This window comes from Manacus vitellinus, unplaced genomic scaffold (assembly GCF_001715985.3).
Source record: "Manacus vitellinus isolate BGI_N305 unplaced genomic scaffold, ASM171598v3 scaffold_4_pilon, whole genome shotgun sequence".
Taxonomy (NCBI): domain Eukaryota; kingdom Metazoa; phylum Chordata; class Aves; order Passeriformes; family Pipridae; genus Manacus; species Manacus vitellinus.
This window is the reverse complement of record NW_021940604.1, coordinates 43520672-43537077: the sequence shown is the minus strand read 5'-3', so window position 1 is coordinate 43537077 and position 16406 is coordinate 43520672. Positions and strand designations below refer to the sequence as shown.

The following is a 16406-nucleotide window of genomic DNA, read 5'->3' as shown; positions in this document are numbered from 1 at the left end:
CAAGGACTCCCTGAAACAACATCTCAGCCTTGGCCATATTGATCATCATAACTGGTCTACTCTGGCCTCCAGTCAGGAGGTCTGGAGACACACCATCTATAACGCTGCTGAGGCTTTTGAGAACGCATGCAGGATCACTCTTGAGGAGAAAAGGCAACGCAGAAAGAACCGTGCCTTGCAGAATTTACCACCTAAGGAGTCTTTCTGCTGTACCTTTTGCAACCGGACGTGCCTGTCTCGTATTGGCCTTTTTAGCCACCAGCTCGCTTGTAACAAACATGGATAGAGCCTTCCCAAATCTTCATTCGCGAAGCCTAGCCATGATGAAATGTTCTGGGTTTCTCAACTGTAAGTCAACAAACACCAAAAAAACTGATCTCTTATTATTCTAAATGCTTCCTTACCTGGAAAATCTATTTTTAAAATGGCGCATTGTGATTTTATGTAACTCACCCTTCTGAAGCCTTCAAATACTGCTTTGCCCATGTGTTAAAGTTATGAGGAATGAAGATAGTAATTTCAGTAAACTACCATTTGCAGCCACTGGCAATCAGTGTTTACAGGTGATTCCAGGGCTAATTTGCATAATTTGGCTATCACAAAGATTTTTGGAAAAGTCACATAAAGGGTATGAGTTCACATTGCTACTTTTTGCATTTTATTTACCTGCATTAATTTCTCAAAATACAAAATAATAATAGCCTTACCACAAAAATTCTTTACATTTAGCTGCAGGAAACAACTATAGTAACAGCAAAAAAGCTAATAAATGTGCAATACATTCTAACTACTGAAATTCCTACCACTATGTATCACAATCTTCCTAGTCTCTGTTCCAAAGCCCATGACAGAACAGATGAGATTGAATTTACTTATGTTGAATAAGAACTAATATGCTTAGCACTTAAATATTGAACACATCCAGTAAAAACAGTACCTTGACTTTCTGATACTGCTGGTTCAGATTATCATCTGTGCTTTTTACTAGTCCATCCACCTGAGTTTCAATGTCTGGCTGCATTTCCAGCAGATTACCATTGACATCATCCTCCTCTCCTTCCAAAACTTGCACATCTCCTTCTTCAAAGTGTGTTCCATTCTGTTCTATAACTTTCTTAAATCTCCGGCCATGCTCCGCTTCCTTATCCACATTTGATAACCAATCCAAAAGATTTTCTATTGTGTTTTTGCTTTCTTCCAGCTGTTCTATGGCTGCAACCTACATTAAAATTTCACAGTTTCAGTTTAGAAATCTTCTTTAAGCATCACAAAATATCATATGCAAACAGACCATTTAAAATACATTAACATTAAAGAGAATTTTTGATTGACATAGAAGTTGCTGGTTTTTTAATAAGAAAATAAACTAGCAGTTCATTAGTTACCCAAATGTTCATTAGTTACTCTACAGTTTATCAATATGTGTTGGGTTTGAGTGGTCAGGTTTTGGTATCGGGAGGGCTGCAGAGATTGCTTCTGTGAGAAGCTGCCAAAAGCTTCCCCCGTGTCTGACAGAGCCAGTGCCAGCCAGATACAAGATGGGCCCATCACTTACCAACGCTGAGCCCACCAGTGACGGTGGTAACAACTCTGGGATAACATAGTTAAGAAGGGTACATGAAAAACTGCAGCCTGAAGAGGGGTGAGAATGTGTGAGAGTAACAACTCTGCAGACACTAAGATCAGTGAAGAAGGTGCTCCAGGAGCTGGAGCAGAGATTCCCCTGCAGCCCATCGTGAAGACCATGGTGGGGCAGGCTGTCCCCCTGCAGCCTATGGAGGTCTACGGTGGAGCAGAGATCCACCTGCAGCCCATGGAGAACCCCATGCTGGAGTAGGTGGATGCCCGAAGGAGGCTGCGACCCCATGGGAAGTCCATGCTGGAGCAGGCTCCTGGCAGGATTTGTGACCCTATGGGGGGACCCACACTGGAGCAGTTCTTGAAGAACTGCAGCCTGTGGGAAGGACTCATCTTGGAGAAGTTCATGAAGAACTGTCTCCCATGGTACAGACCCCACAGTGGAGCACAGGAAAAGTGTGAGGAGTCCTTCCCCTGAGAAGGAAGGAGTGGCAGAGACAATGTGTGATGAACTGACTTAACCCACATTCTCCATCCCCCTGCACCAGTGGTGGGAATGAGGGAGAGAATTCTGGAGCTGAACCTAGGAATAAAGGAGGGTGGAGGGAAGGTATTTTTAAGATTTAGTTTTTATTTTGCATTATCCTATTCTGATTTGATTGGTAATAAATTATTTTCCCCAAGTCAAGCCTGTTTTGCCCATGACAGTAACAGGTGAGTGATCTCTCCCTGCCCTTATCTCAACCCACAAGCTTTTCATTACATTTTCTCTCCCCTATCCAGCTGAGGAGGGAAGTGACAGAATGGCTTTGGTGAGCACATGGCATCCAGACAGGATAAACCCACCACACAAGGGTAAATTGCAAGACTAGTCCCACAAGACATGTAAAAAGTTTGAATAAAGGTATGAAGTGGTTGCCTAAAAACCTTTTCTGTTTCCTGCTTAATCACTGTTGTCATAGCTTTATCGAGTTCTTTTTTGGACTCTTCTGCCTTCTGGCTAAGAAGCAAACACTTTGTCTTAGCTTCATTCAGTTTCTGTTCCAGAACAGTCTTGTCTTCTTGTGACAACTTTTCTCCATTCTCTTTCAAGAAGGTTTCAGTATTTTTCACAATCTCTGCCAGTGTCTGGGCACTTCTTCTCATGTCTTTTTGTATCTCCTTTGAGAAAAAAGAAAGCACATAGAAGTAAGTAAATTATTCACCATATCTGTCCAATTAACTTTATTGGAACTCTCTCTTTTCTGGGGTAAGCACCATACTGGTCCTTTCTAACTTGGGAAAGTATATTATACATCACTAAATTGCAGATAGAATTATTAAATTTAAAGACATCAACATCTGACAATGTTCTTGCGGTTCAATCTTTTTTTTTTATTTTTAAATTCCAAGTCTGTTGGCTTACACTGTTATTCAGACTCAGGTCACTTTTTTTCCTTTCTTTAGAAGCTAAAATATTGCATTTCCATGATGGAGAAAAACATATGTCTTATGTTGTAGAAATCTGCTACATTTCAGTTAGTGAGTCTCCTGACAAATTCTTTCCATTACTATCCTAACAGAAAGCTGCTAAAAATAAAGCAACTGAGTAAAAGTTAGAAAATTGTAGTTGTCTTTCCCAGTTGGAAGTTTTCCCATACTTTTTTGTTTTGTTCAGGCCAGGAATGGCATAAGAATACTTTTATTTTAGTTTTAATCAATCATAATATTTTAGTCTCAGAAGAATGTTTGCATCCATTGAATTTCACAGAGGACAGATACTTAGTTTCAGTTTATCCAAAGCAGTTTTCCTAGACTGCCTCCCAGTTATCTGAGAGGAGCTTTAATTATAACAATTATGTTGTTGAGCACATTCACCCAGTTACTGAAACAATGACATTTTTTATCTTTATATGCAGTGTGACAATCTTGGAGCTGCAAGACAGAATATTTGATTCTCACTCTAGACTAAGGATTTTGCAGCAATTATGGAATAGAGTTAGGCACCTAAAACTGCAGCTCATTTTAACACTTCAGCAAGTATATTAGAAAGATTTTCCTGGGGACACTGTATCAAGACAAGATGCTCCTTTGACTAAGATCTCTGTGCTCCCTTTCAAACAGCTCACTGAGGAGGAAAGCTGACTTGACATATAAAAGACCTTTTTTAACATCTATTCCCTCTTAAGACACACTTTTTCAATGGCAACTATAAGAAACCAGACAGAAAATAACAACTCGTCTGCTAGGCAGTCACAGATGATTGGGAAAAGAAAAAGGCACCATATGCTGCATCAGTTCTTCACTCCCCTAGATACCCCATTTAAGCCACAAATTCTTAAGACAGGTAAGAGATACCAAAGGGGTATGTATCTTTCCACTAACTATAAGAAAACTTTGACAAATTAGATGTATCACTTTGAAGAATAATAAAGCAAGGCAAGATGAACAAGGAAATTTCTGCCTTTATAGATTACTAAACGTGACTTGGAGTTCTACAGTATAGCCAACTACTACTAGGAGAAGGAGGAAGAAGAAGAACACCAAGTCCTTCAGTTCTTTAACTATCACAAACTCAATATCAGTCAGGACATAGTCAAAGCTTATAGATTACTGGTAACAGCTGAAGAGTAAGGAAAGCAAGCAAACTGAAAGGGCTTTGTTACATGAGGATATCAAAGAGATTATAAGAAACACTAATAAAAACCAGAATTCAAACCAAAACAAGAGTGAGGCAATGGAAAGCCTCAGGCAAGAGAAAGCCTTGCAGCAAAATTTTTCAAAATACTGTGAACAGGAATAAACACACCCTGATACCAGTTAAAAAGGTGGTTGAATTATTTTAGCATAAAAAAACTTGTGATTTTATCACATTTGACAGGAACAATCTTAAACTAATATATTAACAAAATTCATGCCTGCTTCAAGAGTGCTTCCTTAAATGTGCAGCACATACTCTTCATTCTGGTGTCTCCTCATTTGGAAGTTTCTGTTCTCCCACTGGCACATACTGGAGTGTAGTCACGGGCAGCAGTTTAAATGCAAGCCACTAAGCCTTTACTTTCCGTAGGTCAAACAAATCTGTTTTATTCTCCTCTCACATGACAAGTCTTGTTACTCAACAAAAGAGTCTAGTCACTCTCCTCTGCACTCAGTCTTCTTGAACTTCTCTGACTAGAATTGTGCCTACCTCCTGTTTGGTCTGGCATTGTTCCAGCTCAGCCTTGCTGTCTCCAATAACAAGAGACTCTCGCTGTCCAATGAGTTGATTTTCAGTCTGCGTAAGCAAATCACAGATTTCCTGCAGTTTCTCTTTGCATTCCTGCTGCCGTTCAGCCACATCCTACATTAGAGCCAAGTACAATTGAACAATAAAACAAAAAGTCCTCACTTCAGGAATCAATAGACACACTAATAAGTATTAGAATATCTTTGAACATCAATATTGCAAAGCAATAATTTTAAAAGTATGCTGTAAACATGATAGCAGTGGTACAAAGAGCAAGATGAACATACAGAAGTTATGGATAAACCTCAAATATGTTGTAAGTAAAAGAGACCATGTTTGATGGAATTGCCCAATAGTAGTCTGGCCATGCACATATGTGAAAGATGAAATCTCCAAATGACAAGAGTGAAAATCCAGTTTCTTAACCACTTGGAACCTGTGATAAACACTATTAATTCTGAAAAAAGGACATCAAAACAGAGGTTAGTTGTGAATGTGAGTTAGCTCTTGTTGGTATGCAAAATATGTTACCTGAATAGAAACTGTGGACTTTTTAAGCAGTACAGTAGAACAAAACATGCAAGTTCATTATTGTTACAAAATCCTAGAAATCTTATCTGTGCCTTTCCTATACTCAATTTTATGCTTCTTTCACAAAATATGGTGGAAACAAATGTTCTTAGAATGGCAAAATAATACAAAGTCTACAGAATGCTAAGGTACTTTTCATTATGCATAAAATGGGGGCTGAGGTGGTGATTCTGAGTCTTAAGAGTGCTTCTGTAAGAGGAGATGTAGTTATGCTGCAGTATCTTATCAGCCTCCTTTTACCCTACAAAGGCTGCTTACACTTGCCAACTGCATCCATCCCAGCTGAAGACGTAACTGTCACAACTTGACTCAGAGCTTTCCCAGTGCCCATGCCTAGAACTGCAAATATCTTGGCTGATTTACTCATATGTTTGTCCCTCTAACCTGTCTCAGTCAAAAAAAGCCATGCTGGCCAGGATTTTAACAAATCTGGTTCTTTAACTATAAAGATAAGCACACTACTATAAATATAAGCAGACAACCTGGCCAATTAAAGGAAAAGAAAATCAAGACATAAGTGATAAGCAATGGTGTGGTAGTAAATTCAGTGATTAATATAGCTCAGATCCATTACTGATATAGCTGCTAAAGAACCAACACTTGTGAGAAATCTCAAGTAAATTTCTCTCATGGTTACAAAGAGCAGACCTGTGTCCATAATCTAATATGCTGTTTCTGTGACTATACCAAGAAAGGCAAAAATGATAATTCACCAAACTTGATCAATACCAACTTCGTAGAACTACGAATGCATCTGTAGTAAAAAGGGAAAAGATAGGAATACACTCAATACTGCATGCTGGTATTCAAATTCCTCATCCATAGACAAAACACTTAGTGCACATTTACACAAATAAGCAAACCTTCTGAGCACCCAGCTCTTGCACTGCCTGTAACTGAGTCTCTAAACTTTCCACTTGAGAAGTTATTGCTTCCTGTGCTTCCTGAAAAGATTTCTGGGTGGTATTTAAGAGCCTCAGCAGCTGTTTGCTCTGACTAGGAGAAAGATCTTCAGCATGTTCAGAAATGAAAAACTGAACATCAAATGCAGTGGACTCCAGTTGCATTTTTTCACAGTTGAACTCTGCAGCATTGTTCTGTAAATGAAGTGAAGGGAATTACTAGCAATGAAGAAAAAAGTCAGTACAAATAAACCACAAGTATCCCTATCAACTTTTCTTAGCCCCTGTTCCAAAATGCTTTTGCTAGACAGTTTGGCCACAGTAAATCAAAACTCAGAATCATTCTGATGTATTCAGCTATGACATTAGAATTTGTGCATGGTTTCTCTCAGGACAGTCTGTTTTCAAGTAACAAATAATGTGATCTTGCACATCGCTATTTCTTTACTCTCTCATGGATGTCTCACAACTGACTGTCATTCAGCTATGGAAGATTTATGGCAAGGTAGGTGTAACATTTCAATGTGCTAGGTCTGAAGACCCAGAAATGTCAAAATATTTACTTGAAATCATTCTTATTCTTAAGTTCACAAAGAGAAGTCCCATTCCTAGCAATGGGGCAAATTCTGCCAGTAGTTACATATTGTGGAACCCCTATGAGATTACTATGTATACCAGAACTTTATTAAAGCACATAAAAACAATTAAAATAAGTTTTATTCATACATACAGAGGTGTATGAACTTTACTAGAAATTTGATCTGATTTGTTTTTCATGATGATAAATTTATGGAGTGTGTAATGAAGGGACTTTTTATCCTAACTTGTGTTCTCACATATAATTGATTTGAAAGGTAATTAAATTTCGGTAAAGATTCTGAACCTTATGCATAAAGATCCAATCACTGAAATATTTGTATTATAAATTAGATTTCCAAAAGTTTCAGATTTACTGTAATGAAAGTAAGCAGAACCAATAGCTTTCTCAGTAATCCTAACTTTATCAAACATTTTTTGCAAGGGAAAACGCAAATCAACAAGATTTTATTACTGGATTATCAAGTAGTTGTTTCTTAAGTAATTACTTCTAGCCATCTGTTTAAGTGATAAAGATTAATGAGCCTGAATACAAAACCTAGCTAATAATTCATAGTAAGGAGCAACATTTATCAGAAGCACCAACACCTGCCATAAAGAATACTTACTTTAAATAGCTGTAAGCTTCTCTTCATCTCTTCTATATCATTAGTATTCATGGTGAAGTCATTAATTATTTTACTGTTCTCTGTGATCCAGTCTGAAAATCTCTGCAGTTTACTTAGAAGTTGCTGGTGTAATATTCCAAGCTTAGACTGGAAAGGGAAGTTGTACATTTATTTGTGCTCCTGGAGTCTAGTCACACTTTCTACCATATTGAATTGAATCATACATGTATTTTTATAATAAGATGAAACAAAAGAACAAATTCCTTCATTTTAGCCCGATTACCTTGAAGAAAACCAAGGTAAAAACATACATTGATAAAAACATACCATTTCTGAGTCAACAGCATAGAGTATTTGTTTTGCTCGTTTCGAAGATGTATCACAGACCACCAAAAATGCTTCCTGTAAATAGTCATAGCTTATCTTTAGCTCTTTAAGTTTCTCTTCTGGAATATCCCTGTTACAAAACTTTAAGAATTCTTCCGTTGACTTCATGTCCTTTTTTAGGACAATTGCAAACGTAGCCAGTCCTGATTCAAATGACTATGAAAAGAATATATATAGAATGGATTAAGTTACTAAGAAAGACATTTTAATCTGAATTACATTAATTACATTTTAAGTCCCTCTTTGTTTAATCTAAGGCCTATTCCTAGCACCCATTACTGAACTACAAGCATAAAGAACACTTTACTTACCTCTAGCTGTTTCAGTTCATCTCTTAGTATTTCCAGGTTGTTACTAACAGGCTGCTGGTTATCTAGGTGGTTTTTCATATCTTGAAGCACTGCCAAATGTCCTTGTATTTTCTCTATCAACGTTAAACATTGCTGTATTCCATCAAACTGAAAATGAGTTTTAAAAATAAGAGGTTTTCCAAAATGACAGAATTGAAAATTAGCAATAAAAGTCCTTGGGTTTATTATGATTAATTTTAAATTTATCATTTAATTTTTCAACCATTTTTCCAGTTCAATTATTCTCTCCAGCATTTGGAAGGATTCATGCAATTCCTTTAATATAGGACACTGAGAACATATCAGCTGTTGTTACTCACCATGCTAGTGTGTGCATCTTCCAGGACTGCTTCTTTTGTTTTGAAAACAGACTCAGTAAAGCCTCTGGATGGGCTGTCTGTCTTCCCATGCTCCTGGTCACTTTTCCAAGCAACAGTTGCATTATCTGCCAATGTTTTCTCTTTAGCAATTTCTGATCCAAACTCTGATTGTTCTGTTGAGAAAAGAGTACAAAGTCCACCTACTTTTCCTTTATCCTCATGTTCTGTGGTGGTATCAGCAACCTGTGAGTTCATAAGCAAACCAATTATCAGCTCCTCTAACTTGCTTGTACTTTCATCTCCAGGTGAGATTTGAAAAATCTCCAGAAGTTCAGAAATAGTCGGCTTAGGAACAGGAGTTTTCACGTCTGTTTCATTCCTCCTTTTATCTACATCAGTCATCTTTTGCTTGCAGGATTCCTGCTTCAGAATATCATGAAGAAGATCAGGACTTCTGTAATCAGGCCAAAGCAATGAAGGAGCATCACTGTCCTTGGGCTCTGTATGCGGCGTGGTAAACATTAATGCAGTTCTACCAGAACTGCTTGTTTGCTTGAGATTTGACCCACTAGACTTTTCACTCACAAGCTGGGTGCTTCTAACCATTGTGAGTAAATTTTGCATTAAAGTTTTGGTATCAGAGTAACTTAAAGGTTCAGCTTCCTGCTTGCAGTAAGCACATCCCATTTTCAATTTCCTTTGTAATATATTCTGTAAGTCTTCCATTAGTGTGTCAGATATTTCTGGTGATCGTGAAATACCTTCCTTTACTTGAAAATCTTTGCAGGGTCCCGTTTCCTTTTGCAATGACTCCATGGACATTTGGTTTTTGAAACCATTTCCAAGGGAGAAAGTCTCACTGGCCATGAAATTTTCTCCCTTTTTGTTTTTCAGCATCTCATATTCTTTCTGGGCACCATAATTCAAGTCAGCTCCTATGCTACTCAGAATTGCAGAAGAAACATCAGTGGTATGGGTAAGTCTCCCAGAAGATAGCACTTCACTTCCATCCCCTGATTCTCTGGCATCCTCAATACTTCCTAAAGCATCTGGTTTTATGGGGGAAATTTCACTGTCATTGCTGCTTCTGTGTTCTGAAGAGCCTTTAAGAACATTGGCAGTATTTTGACAGATAACTCTCTCTGTTTCTTTAGTTATGCTAATTTCCTTTGGTTTCACTGTATCCGTTGGGGGAAAAGAGTAAGCGTTAAATTCACTTGAATGCATTTCTTCTGTATTTAGCAGAAAATCCTTTTCAATCTCTATACCTTTTTTCTCTCTTTCTGTGTCCTCAAAACAGGAGAATTCAGTTTTATCCAGTTCTGAATGGCCACCTTCTTTTATGCCTTTTGTATATTGTTTTAAAGAAGGAGGAATGTTAGCATCTCTCCTCAATTCATCTGATCTCGCAACTCGAATGTCAAAGAAAGCTTGATCAACAGTTACTTTTTCTTTACTCGCAACAGAAGTTTCTCTATCAGCTTTAATTACTGATGCATCAAATATTTCCCCAAGGCTTTCCATCCGAATGGGACTTTTACTTAGTCCCATGATATCACATTCCTCTATAATATTTACTCTATTTTTACTTTCTGAAAGAATTTCAAAACCTCTTCCTATTTGACCATGCTTCCAACTGGTGACTGGATCTACTGGGTCCCTAAGTGAGCTATCATTATCATCATTCACGTAACACATATCTATAGGGAATTTATTGTCCATTTGGGATGAACTTTCCTTTAGTTGTTCCATATCATTTAATACTTTTTCCTCTGCAACTACTGCTTCTTTCTGTCCTTGCCCATGATTTGAATCTAACATTGGCATGCTACCGTTGTCTTTATTCGCGCTATCAGTAAAGCATTCTGAGAGAAGCAAATTTGACCAAGTACTTTCATCATTATCAGTAGCTTGCTTTGTTACCAGGTAGGCTGTTACACTGACATCAGATTTCACAATACCATCAAGAAGCTGAGAACCTGGAACCTTAAGCCATGTTTCATTATTTCCTTCACTTGTAGAGAACGTCCATTTAGTGTCAAGGGTATTTTCCAACTGAATAGGCTCAGTAATATCTTGTGACATGTGTTTATTTTTGACATAAGTCCCATATTCATCTTCTGTTTCCTGCTGTCTGTCTTCTTCGCTTGTACATGAAATATCAACATATCTTTCCTCAGAAACATGTGACATTGAAGATAGATTTCCATTTTCATGGTTAGACTGGAATTGCGAAGTATATCCTGTCTTGTGGCCTAAAGAATAGCAACAGTCATCAATATTCTGATTACGTTCATTGTTTCTTTCTACATCTCCTAAGGAAATTAACAGGTGGTCACCTTTATCTACACACTGATGATGTGAATAAAAAATATCCATTTCATCTTCACTGTCAGAATCAGTGTCAGAGTCATCATAACTATCATAATCCTCCTCAGAATCTTCCCCCTCCTGTGTACCTTCAGATTCATCCTCATAAGAATCACTTTCTGCTTTCATTTCAACTTGCTCATTTCTGTCTTGTATATCTGCTTCATACATCTCCTGTAAAGAACTTATGCCTCCCTCCTTTCTTCCTTCACTTTCCACAGTAACTGGTAACTCTTGCTCCTTCTCTCCAAAACTCCCTTTTCTTTCCCTTTCCTCCTTAGGGATTCTTCCCATGGCTTTGGTACTTGCAGAAGCTGTATTTATGCTCTCAGGTTGCCTTTTCTCATATACATGGGCATTCTCTTTAGCATTAGCTCCAAGTTCTTGAAAAGAGGTGATCTCTTCTCTTAGGGCTATTAGACCACCTCTCTCCTCAAGAAAAACTAATGGAACTGATCTTCCAGCCAGTTCTGGCTCTGGTGTATCATCAGCCCCCAGTTTCAAGGTATCAAACCCCTTATCACCTTGAGAAGTGTCAGAAGAATCATCGTCATCAATTTGAGGAGTATTATAGACATCACTGTCGTCATCATCAGTCTGAGGTGTTTCATAGGTGTCATCATCATCCTCATCAAACTGAGAGCTGTCATCTTCAGAGGCTACCTCACCACACTCTTGCTGCAAGCAGGTACTTTCAAGCTGTGGAATGCCATCACTCCCATCTACTGATGAGTCAGAACTAGTGTAACATGGCACTAACCTGTGGAATGTAAGATCACTTTCTTCTACTGTCAGCCCTTTTGCAGTGCTGTTACTGTCCCCCATAGCTGGTCCATCGTGTATAACAGTATCACCACCCAACAAAGGCCTGTGGTGCACGTCTCTGCTGTCTTCTAGACACAGTTTATTCTGAAAATCAATACAATCCTCCAATGACGGCCTTCTATGTATATAAAGATAGCCCTCTAGGGATGGTCTGTTAGGTACATCAGCATATTCCTGTAGAGGTTGCTCACTGTATCCATTGTCTTCGAACTGTACTGTGTCACCACATTGACTAACAAATTCTTCTGGAAGTCTATGTACAGTGTCTGCACTGATGGATGAACAAAGACTTCTCTGAAAATTGTCTTTCTTGCTGTTATCCAACACCATTCTGCTACTGTCAGCTTGCAATATGTGAGGTCTGTACTCTGTGCACCTTTCCAGCTCTCTCCAGGTTTTCTTATCTGACAAATCATCCACATTCAAGGAATTTTGTAGGCTTTTATCACTCCTGTTTTCATTACCCAGACTGTCACCCATATAAATCGCTTCCTTCCCTGTTTCTGAAATAAGACTTGGATTGAAGTCATTTGGAAGGTACCCCTCAATACTTCCTGAATTTGCCTGCTGATTGTTATGCTTATACAGTTCTGTCCACTTAGAAACCTCCAAAAAACCTCTGAGTGCATTTCTGTTCGTGGAATTTTGAGCGTTACTTACTACATTTCTGAGTTCTGCAGGGAGAGTTAACAGCATCTCCTGTGTATATTCTGATTGCTCAGTGTCAATAGCATTGCAAACATCTGGTCCACACTCATGGAGATCTTCTTGTGAAGGTATGTAATTCCCCAAATCACCAAACTGATTTAATTTCCTGCTTTTAGAAGCATTCTCAACACCCGAAAGGTCACCCTGAACACTGTCTGCTGACTTTAGGTTAATTCCTTTTGAGCTTACATATTTATTACTTAACTCCATTTCTGACACACCAGCATTGTATGCAGCACCATCACCTTCCAGCAACATATTGATTGCTTCTTGCAGTTGTCCATCATATAACAAAAGTCTTCCTCCAGTGTTTGCATCCATATAACTATTTACCATCAGGTAAGATATGAATAGATTCTTAGCTTGATCTAAATTATGACATACAGGGTCGTCTGTGCCACAATCTTCATGTTCCTCCTCACAGTCATGAAATACAGATTGGAGAAATGTATACGTTGATAACCATTTTGCAGCATTTTTACAAGGGGACTTTAATTCTTCTACATTGGGCATTTTATCTGGTAAAGTCACATTGGTCAAAACAGATACAGTATTGCTATCTATGATCCCTGATTCTGCAGCCTTGTCAAGACTGATTATTTCACAAGTTTCTGGAATGTAAAGTGCAGCTATTCTCTTTCTATCATTCAGTATTTTGAATGCCAGCTCATTTGTTATCATATCTTGGTGCAAAGAAGTTGATACAGGAAATATTTCACCAGTGTGAGGCCAAATTAATCCCACAAAGCCCTTCTGTGCTTCCAATACCAGCAGGGCACTGGTAGATGATATTAAGTTGCATTGTACAGCTTCATCAACAGTCAACCGTTGTCCTGAATTTTGACAAAGGATTCCACCCGTCTGAACCTGATGTGTGAGGATCCCGCAAGCAGTGTCCTGATCTATCACCCCTTGTCTCACGGCCTCTTCCACAGTCATTCGTTTCCCTGAGTCAGGGTCAATGATACCTCCAGACATTAACTGAGCACCCAGCATCCTGAACATTGTTTCCCGATCAATGAGCCCTTCATGAGCTGCCCTCAAAATAGTTATCCTCCTTCCACATTTGAACACAATTCTACCTTTTTCTTGTGGTTTCACAGGTAGGAGTCTTAACCCTGTTTCTTCATGTATTATGCTTCTATGAATCATCTGTTCAAGGGAAATTTTCTCAGCACAGTTGGGGTCTATGAGATCTTTACATGTGTCTTGTCTTTCCAGGAGTTTTGCATATAATGTTGGAGAAATCAGGTTTCTCTGGAAAGCACTCTGAAAAGTCAGCTTATCTCCAGTAGACGGCAAAATCAAATACCCACTTGAAAGCTGATTCTCAAGAATTTTAATAGCCAAAGGTTCTGAAATTAGACCTTGTTCTAAAACTGAAACAACTGGAATATTTGATAATGATGATTCTGAAATAAGCTTTTTTGCATTACTTAATTCCTGCAACTGCAATAGAATCTGCTCATCAATTAAGGCATGAGCTTTAGCTTCTTCCAAATCATAACACACTCCTAATTCTGGAGAAATGATTCCAGAAAAAATCAGTTGGTTCTCGAGCAATCTAATTCCAGTGTCATAGTCAAGAAAACCTCTTAAAATAGACTGAAAGACTGAAAAGACTTCTCCAGTAGTTTGATCAATGACACCAGCAATGACTTTATTCACCTAGAAAGGAATATAAAAGAGAAGATATCAATATTTTTGGACTATATATTTTAAATTTTCTTTTGATTTTGAATGCATGATAAGCAGAAAAACATGTACTTACCAGGCCTGGAGAAATGCTGTGAATGTTAGCAGCTCAAATGCGCAAGTGATCTATGTCAGTCACTCAAGAGCACACGATGTGATAAAAGATTTAAAATCAACATGCATCTGTGAATTGAAAACCTATGCTTTGCATACATACATAGGGTTAGTGAAAGATAATAGAAGATATGATCGCAGAGTGAGCAAATAGAACATATACCTGAAAGGCAAATTTTCATGCTATAAATGTCTTGTGAAAGGTTAGAATATTTGGAAACAGTATGTGATTCAACACAACCATGCTATTCATGTTTACAGCATACAGCACTTCTGTATATACACTCAACAATATGGAATCAGATACTCTAGCACCAAATATTGCATTTAGTTTGCATGAAAAGCATGAAGTCAGTTGCACAACATTATCTGAACTCATTACACAGACACTGCCTGTATATGTATATGAGAACACTCCTTTGCAAGATAATTTTTGAGAACTCCATATTTAAAACTAATATCCATCAACAAATGTATTTGTAGTGCCTCAGAGCTAATCATGTTATGTGTTCCCATTTTCAAATGTAGAAAAATTTTAAGAAAAACTGAAAGTAGATCTCTTCTAGGACATTTCTGAATGATATATGGGAGAGATTATCATGTTATTTTATGGTGTCATTTTTGCAGCAGAAACACAGGTTTATTTAGCAGTCAAAGAATGGTTTTTAAGAGAAGAGTTAAGAGATGAATGATCTGTTTATCTTTCTTCATGCAAGGCACACATTATTAAGACTCTTCACAAAAGAAGTCTGATGAGTAGAATTCATATGCACAGGTGAGGTCACACACAGTATTTTACAGAAAATACATAACACCTTCAGTCAACTAAATCTCAAGTTTCTTCCACACACTGTTAGTTGCAGCTTCTTCTTTTGCTGATCATGTGGGGTTTGAAAACCATGCAGTAAAACTCAAGAGAGACTGAAATCTAAGTTTCTATCTTGTTACCTTTTCTTCCATCTTTTCATCACTCAGATACTGCGCTTCCTGCAGCTGCTTTAAAGCTTCATTGGATAACAAGCTGTAGCTCTCCTGGAGAGATCTGACTTGCTTTTCCATTTCATGTCTTTCTTCATCGGTCATTCTATTATGAAAAAAGAAAGGATCTCTTTGGGTAATTCATAATCTATTGGGAGTGATCTACCTACCTTTACTTAAAAAAGTGGGGCAGAAATTGGTACAAGTAATCTGGAAAAAATACAGCCCAATTATGGAGATGGTCAAGAAAGCTACAAACTGCTTGCAGTTAATCAGGAAAAGAAGCATTTAACCTTTGCATGTGCCTTTGTCTACTGATTCTCAAAGACAGGTAACAAAACTAGCAAGCAGTCATGAGATATTTCAGCAATTTAATATCTTAAACAGTTTTTTTTTCAGACACAGATGAAACAACCTTGTGACATATAGTTCAAGTACTAATTTGTTATAAATTTGTAAATTATTTTGACTCCAAATAAAAATTCAAATATCTAATATTTTTAAGCTGACCAGAGTTATATAAAACAAGCCAAGTTCTTGAAATTGACAAAACTGCACCAAGCTTCATCAAACAGGAAGGCAAAAAACTCCCAAACTCACATACTTGCACATGAAATGCAACTGGAACTGTAATACGAGGACGGGATTTATTTTTAACCAAACAGTATGTATTGATTCAATTAATTTATATTATTTGAAAAATAAAAAATGGCATACTTATCACTGTGCTTAGCTAAAAATGACTGAGTAGTCTGCAGAGCTTCAGCTATTTGTTCTTTCTTGGTTGACATTTCATGCAGGGAAATCTGAAAAAGAAGCAAACTGTGTTCAAGACTTAACTATGTACATAAATAAAACAAACAAACAACATAGTATTTTTATCTGGAACTAATCTCAGTAATGTAAGAGTTGGATTTTTTTTAAATACTGGCTATCCTTAGAGCAATATTATTTATTATGTAATTGTATCATTTACATATGGATAAGTCATTGTGCTGTGCCTTTTCATTAAGTAAGCTGTTTGTATTAGAAGACTATCAAGCGAAACAAATAGAATTTATTTTAAAATGTTATTTGTATGAAAATTAACCAATCATTTAAAATCACTTATAGTTGGCACAGTTTATAGCAGCTTTATAAAGGTATGTGTACAATGGTCATGTTCAAGAAGCTGC

At 37.5% G+C, this 16406-nt stretch overlaps 1 protein-coding gene across 3 annotated transcripts in view; it reads right to left on the bottom strand.

The window, feature by feature from the left end:
• DST (dystonin) overlaps nt 1-16406 on the bottom strand; it is a 277490-nt gene that overhangs the window by 103199 nt on the left and 157885 nt on the right. For 2 of the 3 annotated variants that reach the window (XM_029962798.1, XM_029962799.1), the window contains 5 exons: nt 15949-16037; nt 15202-15337; nt 4748-4900; nt 2506-2739; nt 938-1219 (listed from right to left, as the gene is read on the bottom strand). In XM_029962798.1, coding sequence (XP_029818658.1) covers nt 938-1219; nt 2506-2739; nt 4748-4900; nt 15202-15337; nt 15949-16037 — 894 coding nt within the window. Of the gene's footprint in view, nt 1-937; nt 1220-2505; nt 2740-4747; nt 4901-6240; nt 6475-7484; nt 7632-7811; nt 8028-8182; nt 8330-8541; nt 14113-15201; nt 15338-15948; nt 16038-16406 lie in introns of all 3 variants that reach the window. The other variant, XM_029962797.1, reaches the window with a different exon arrangement.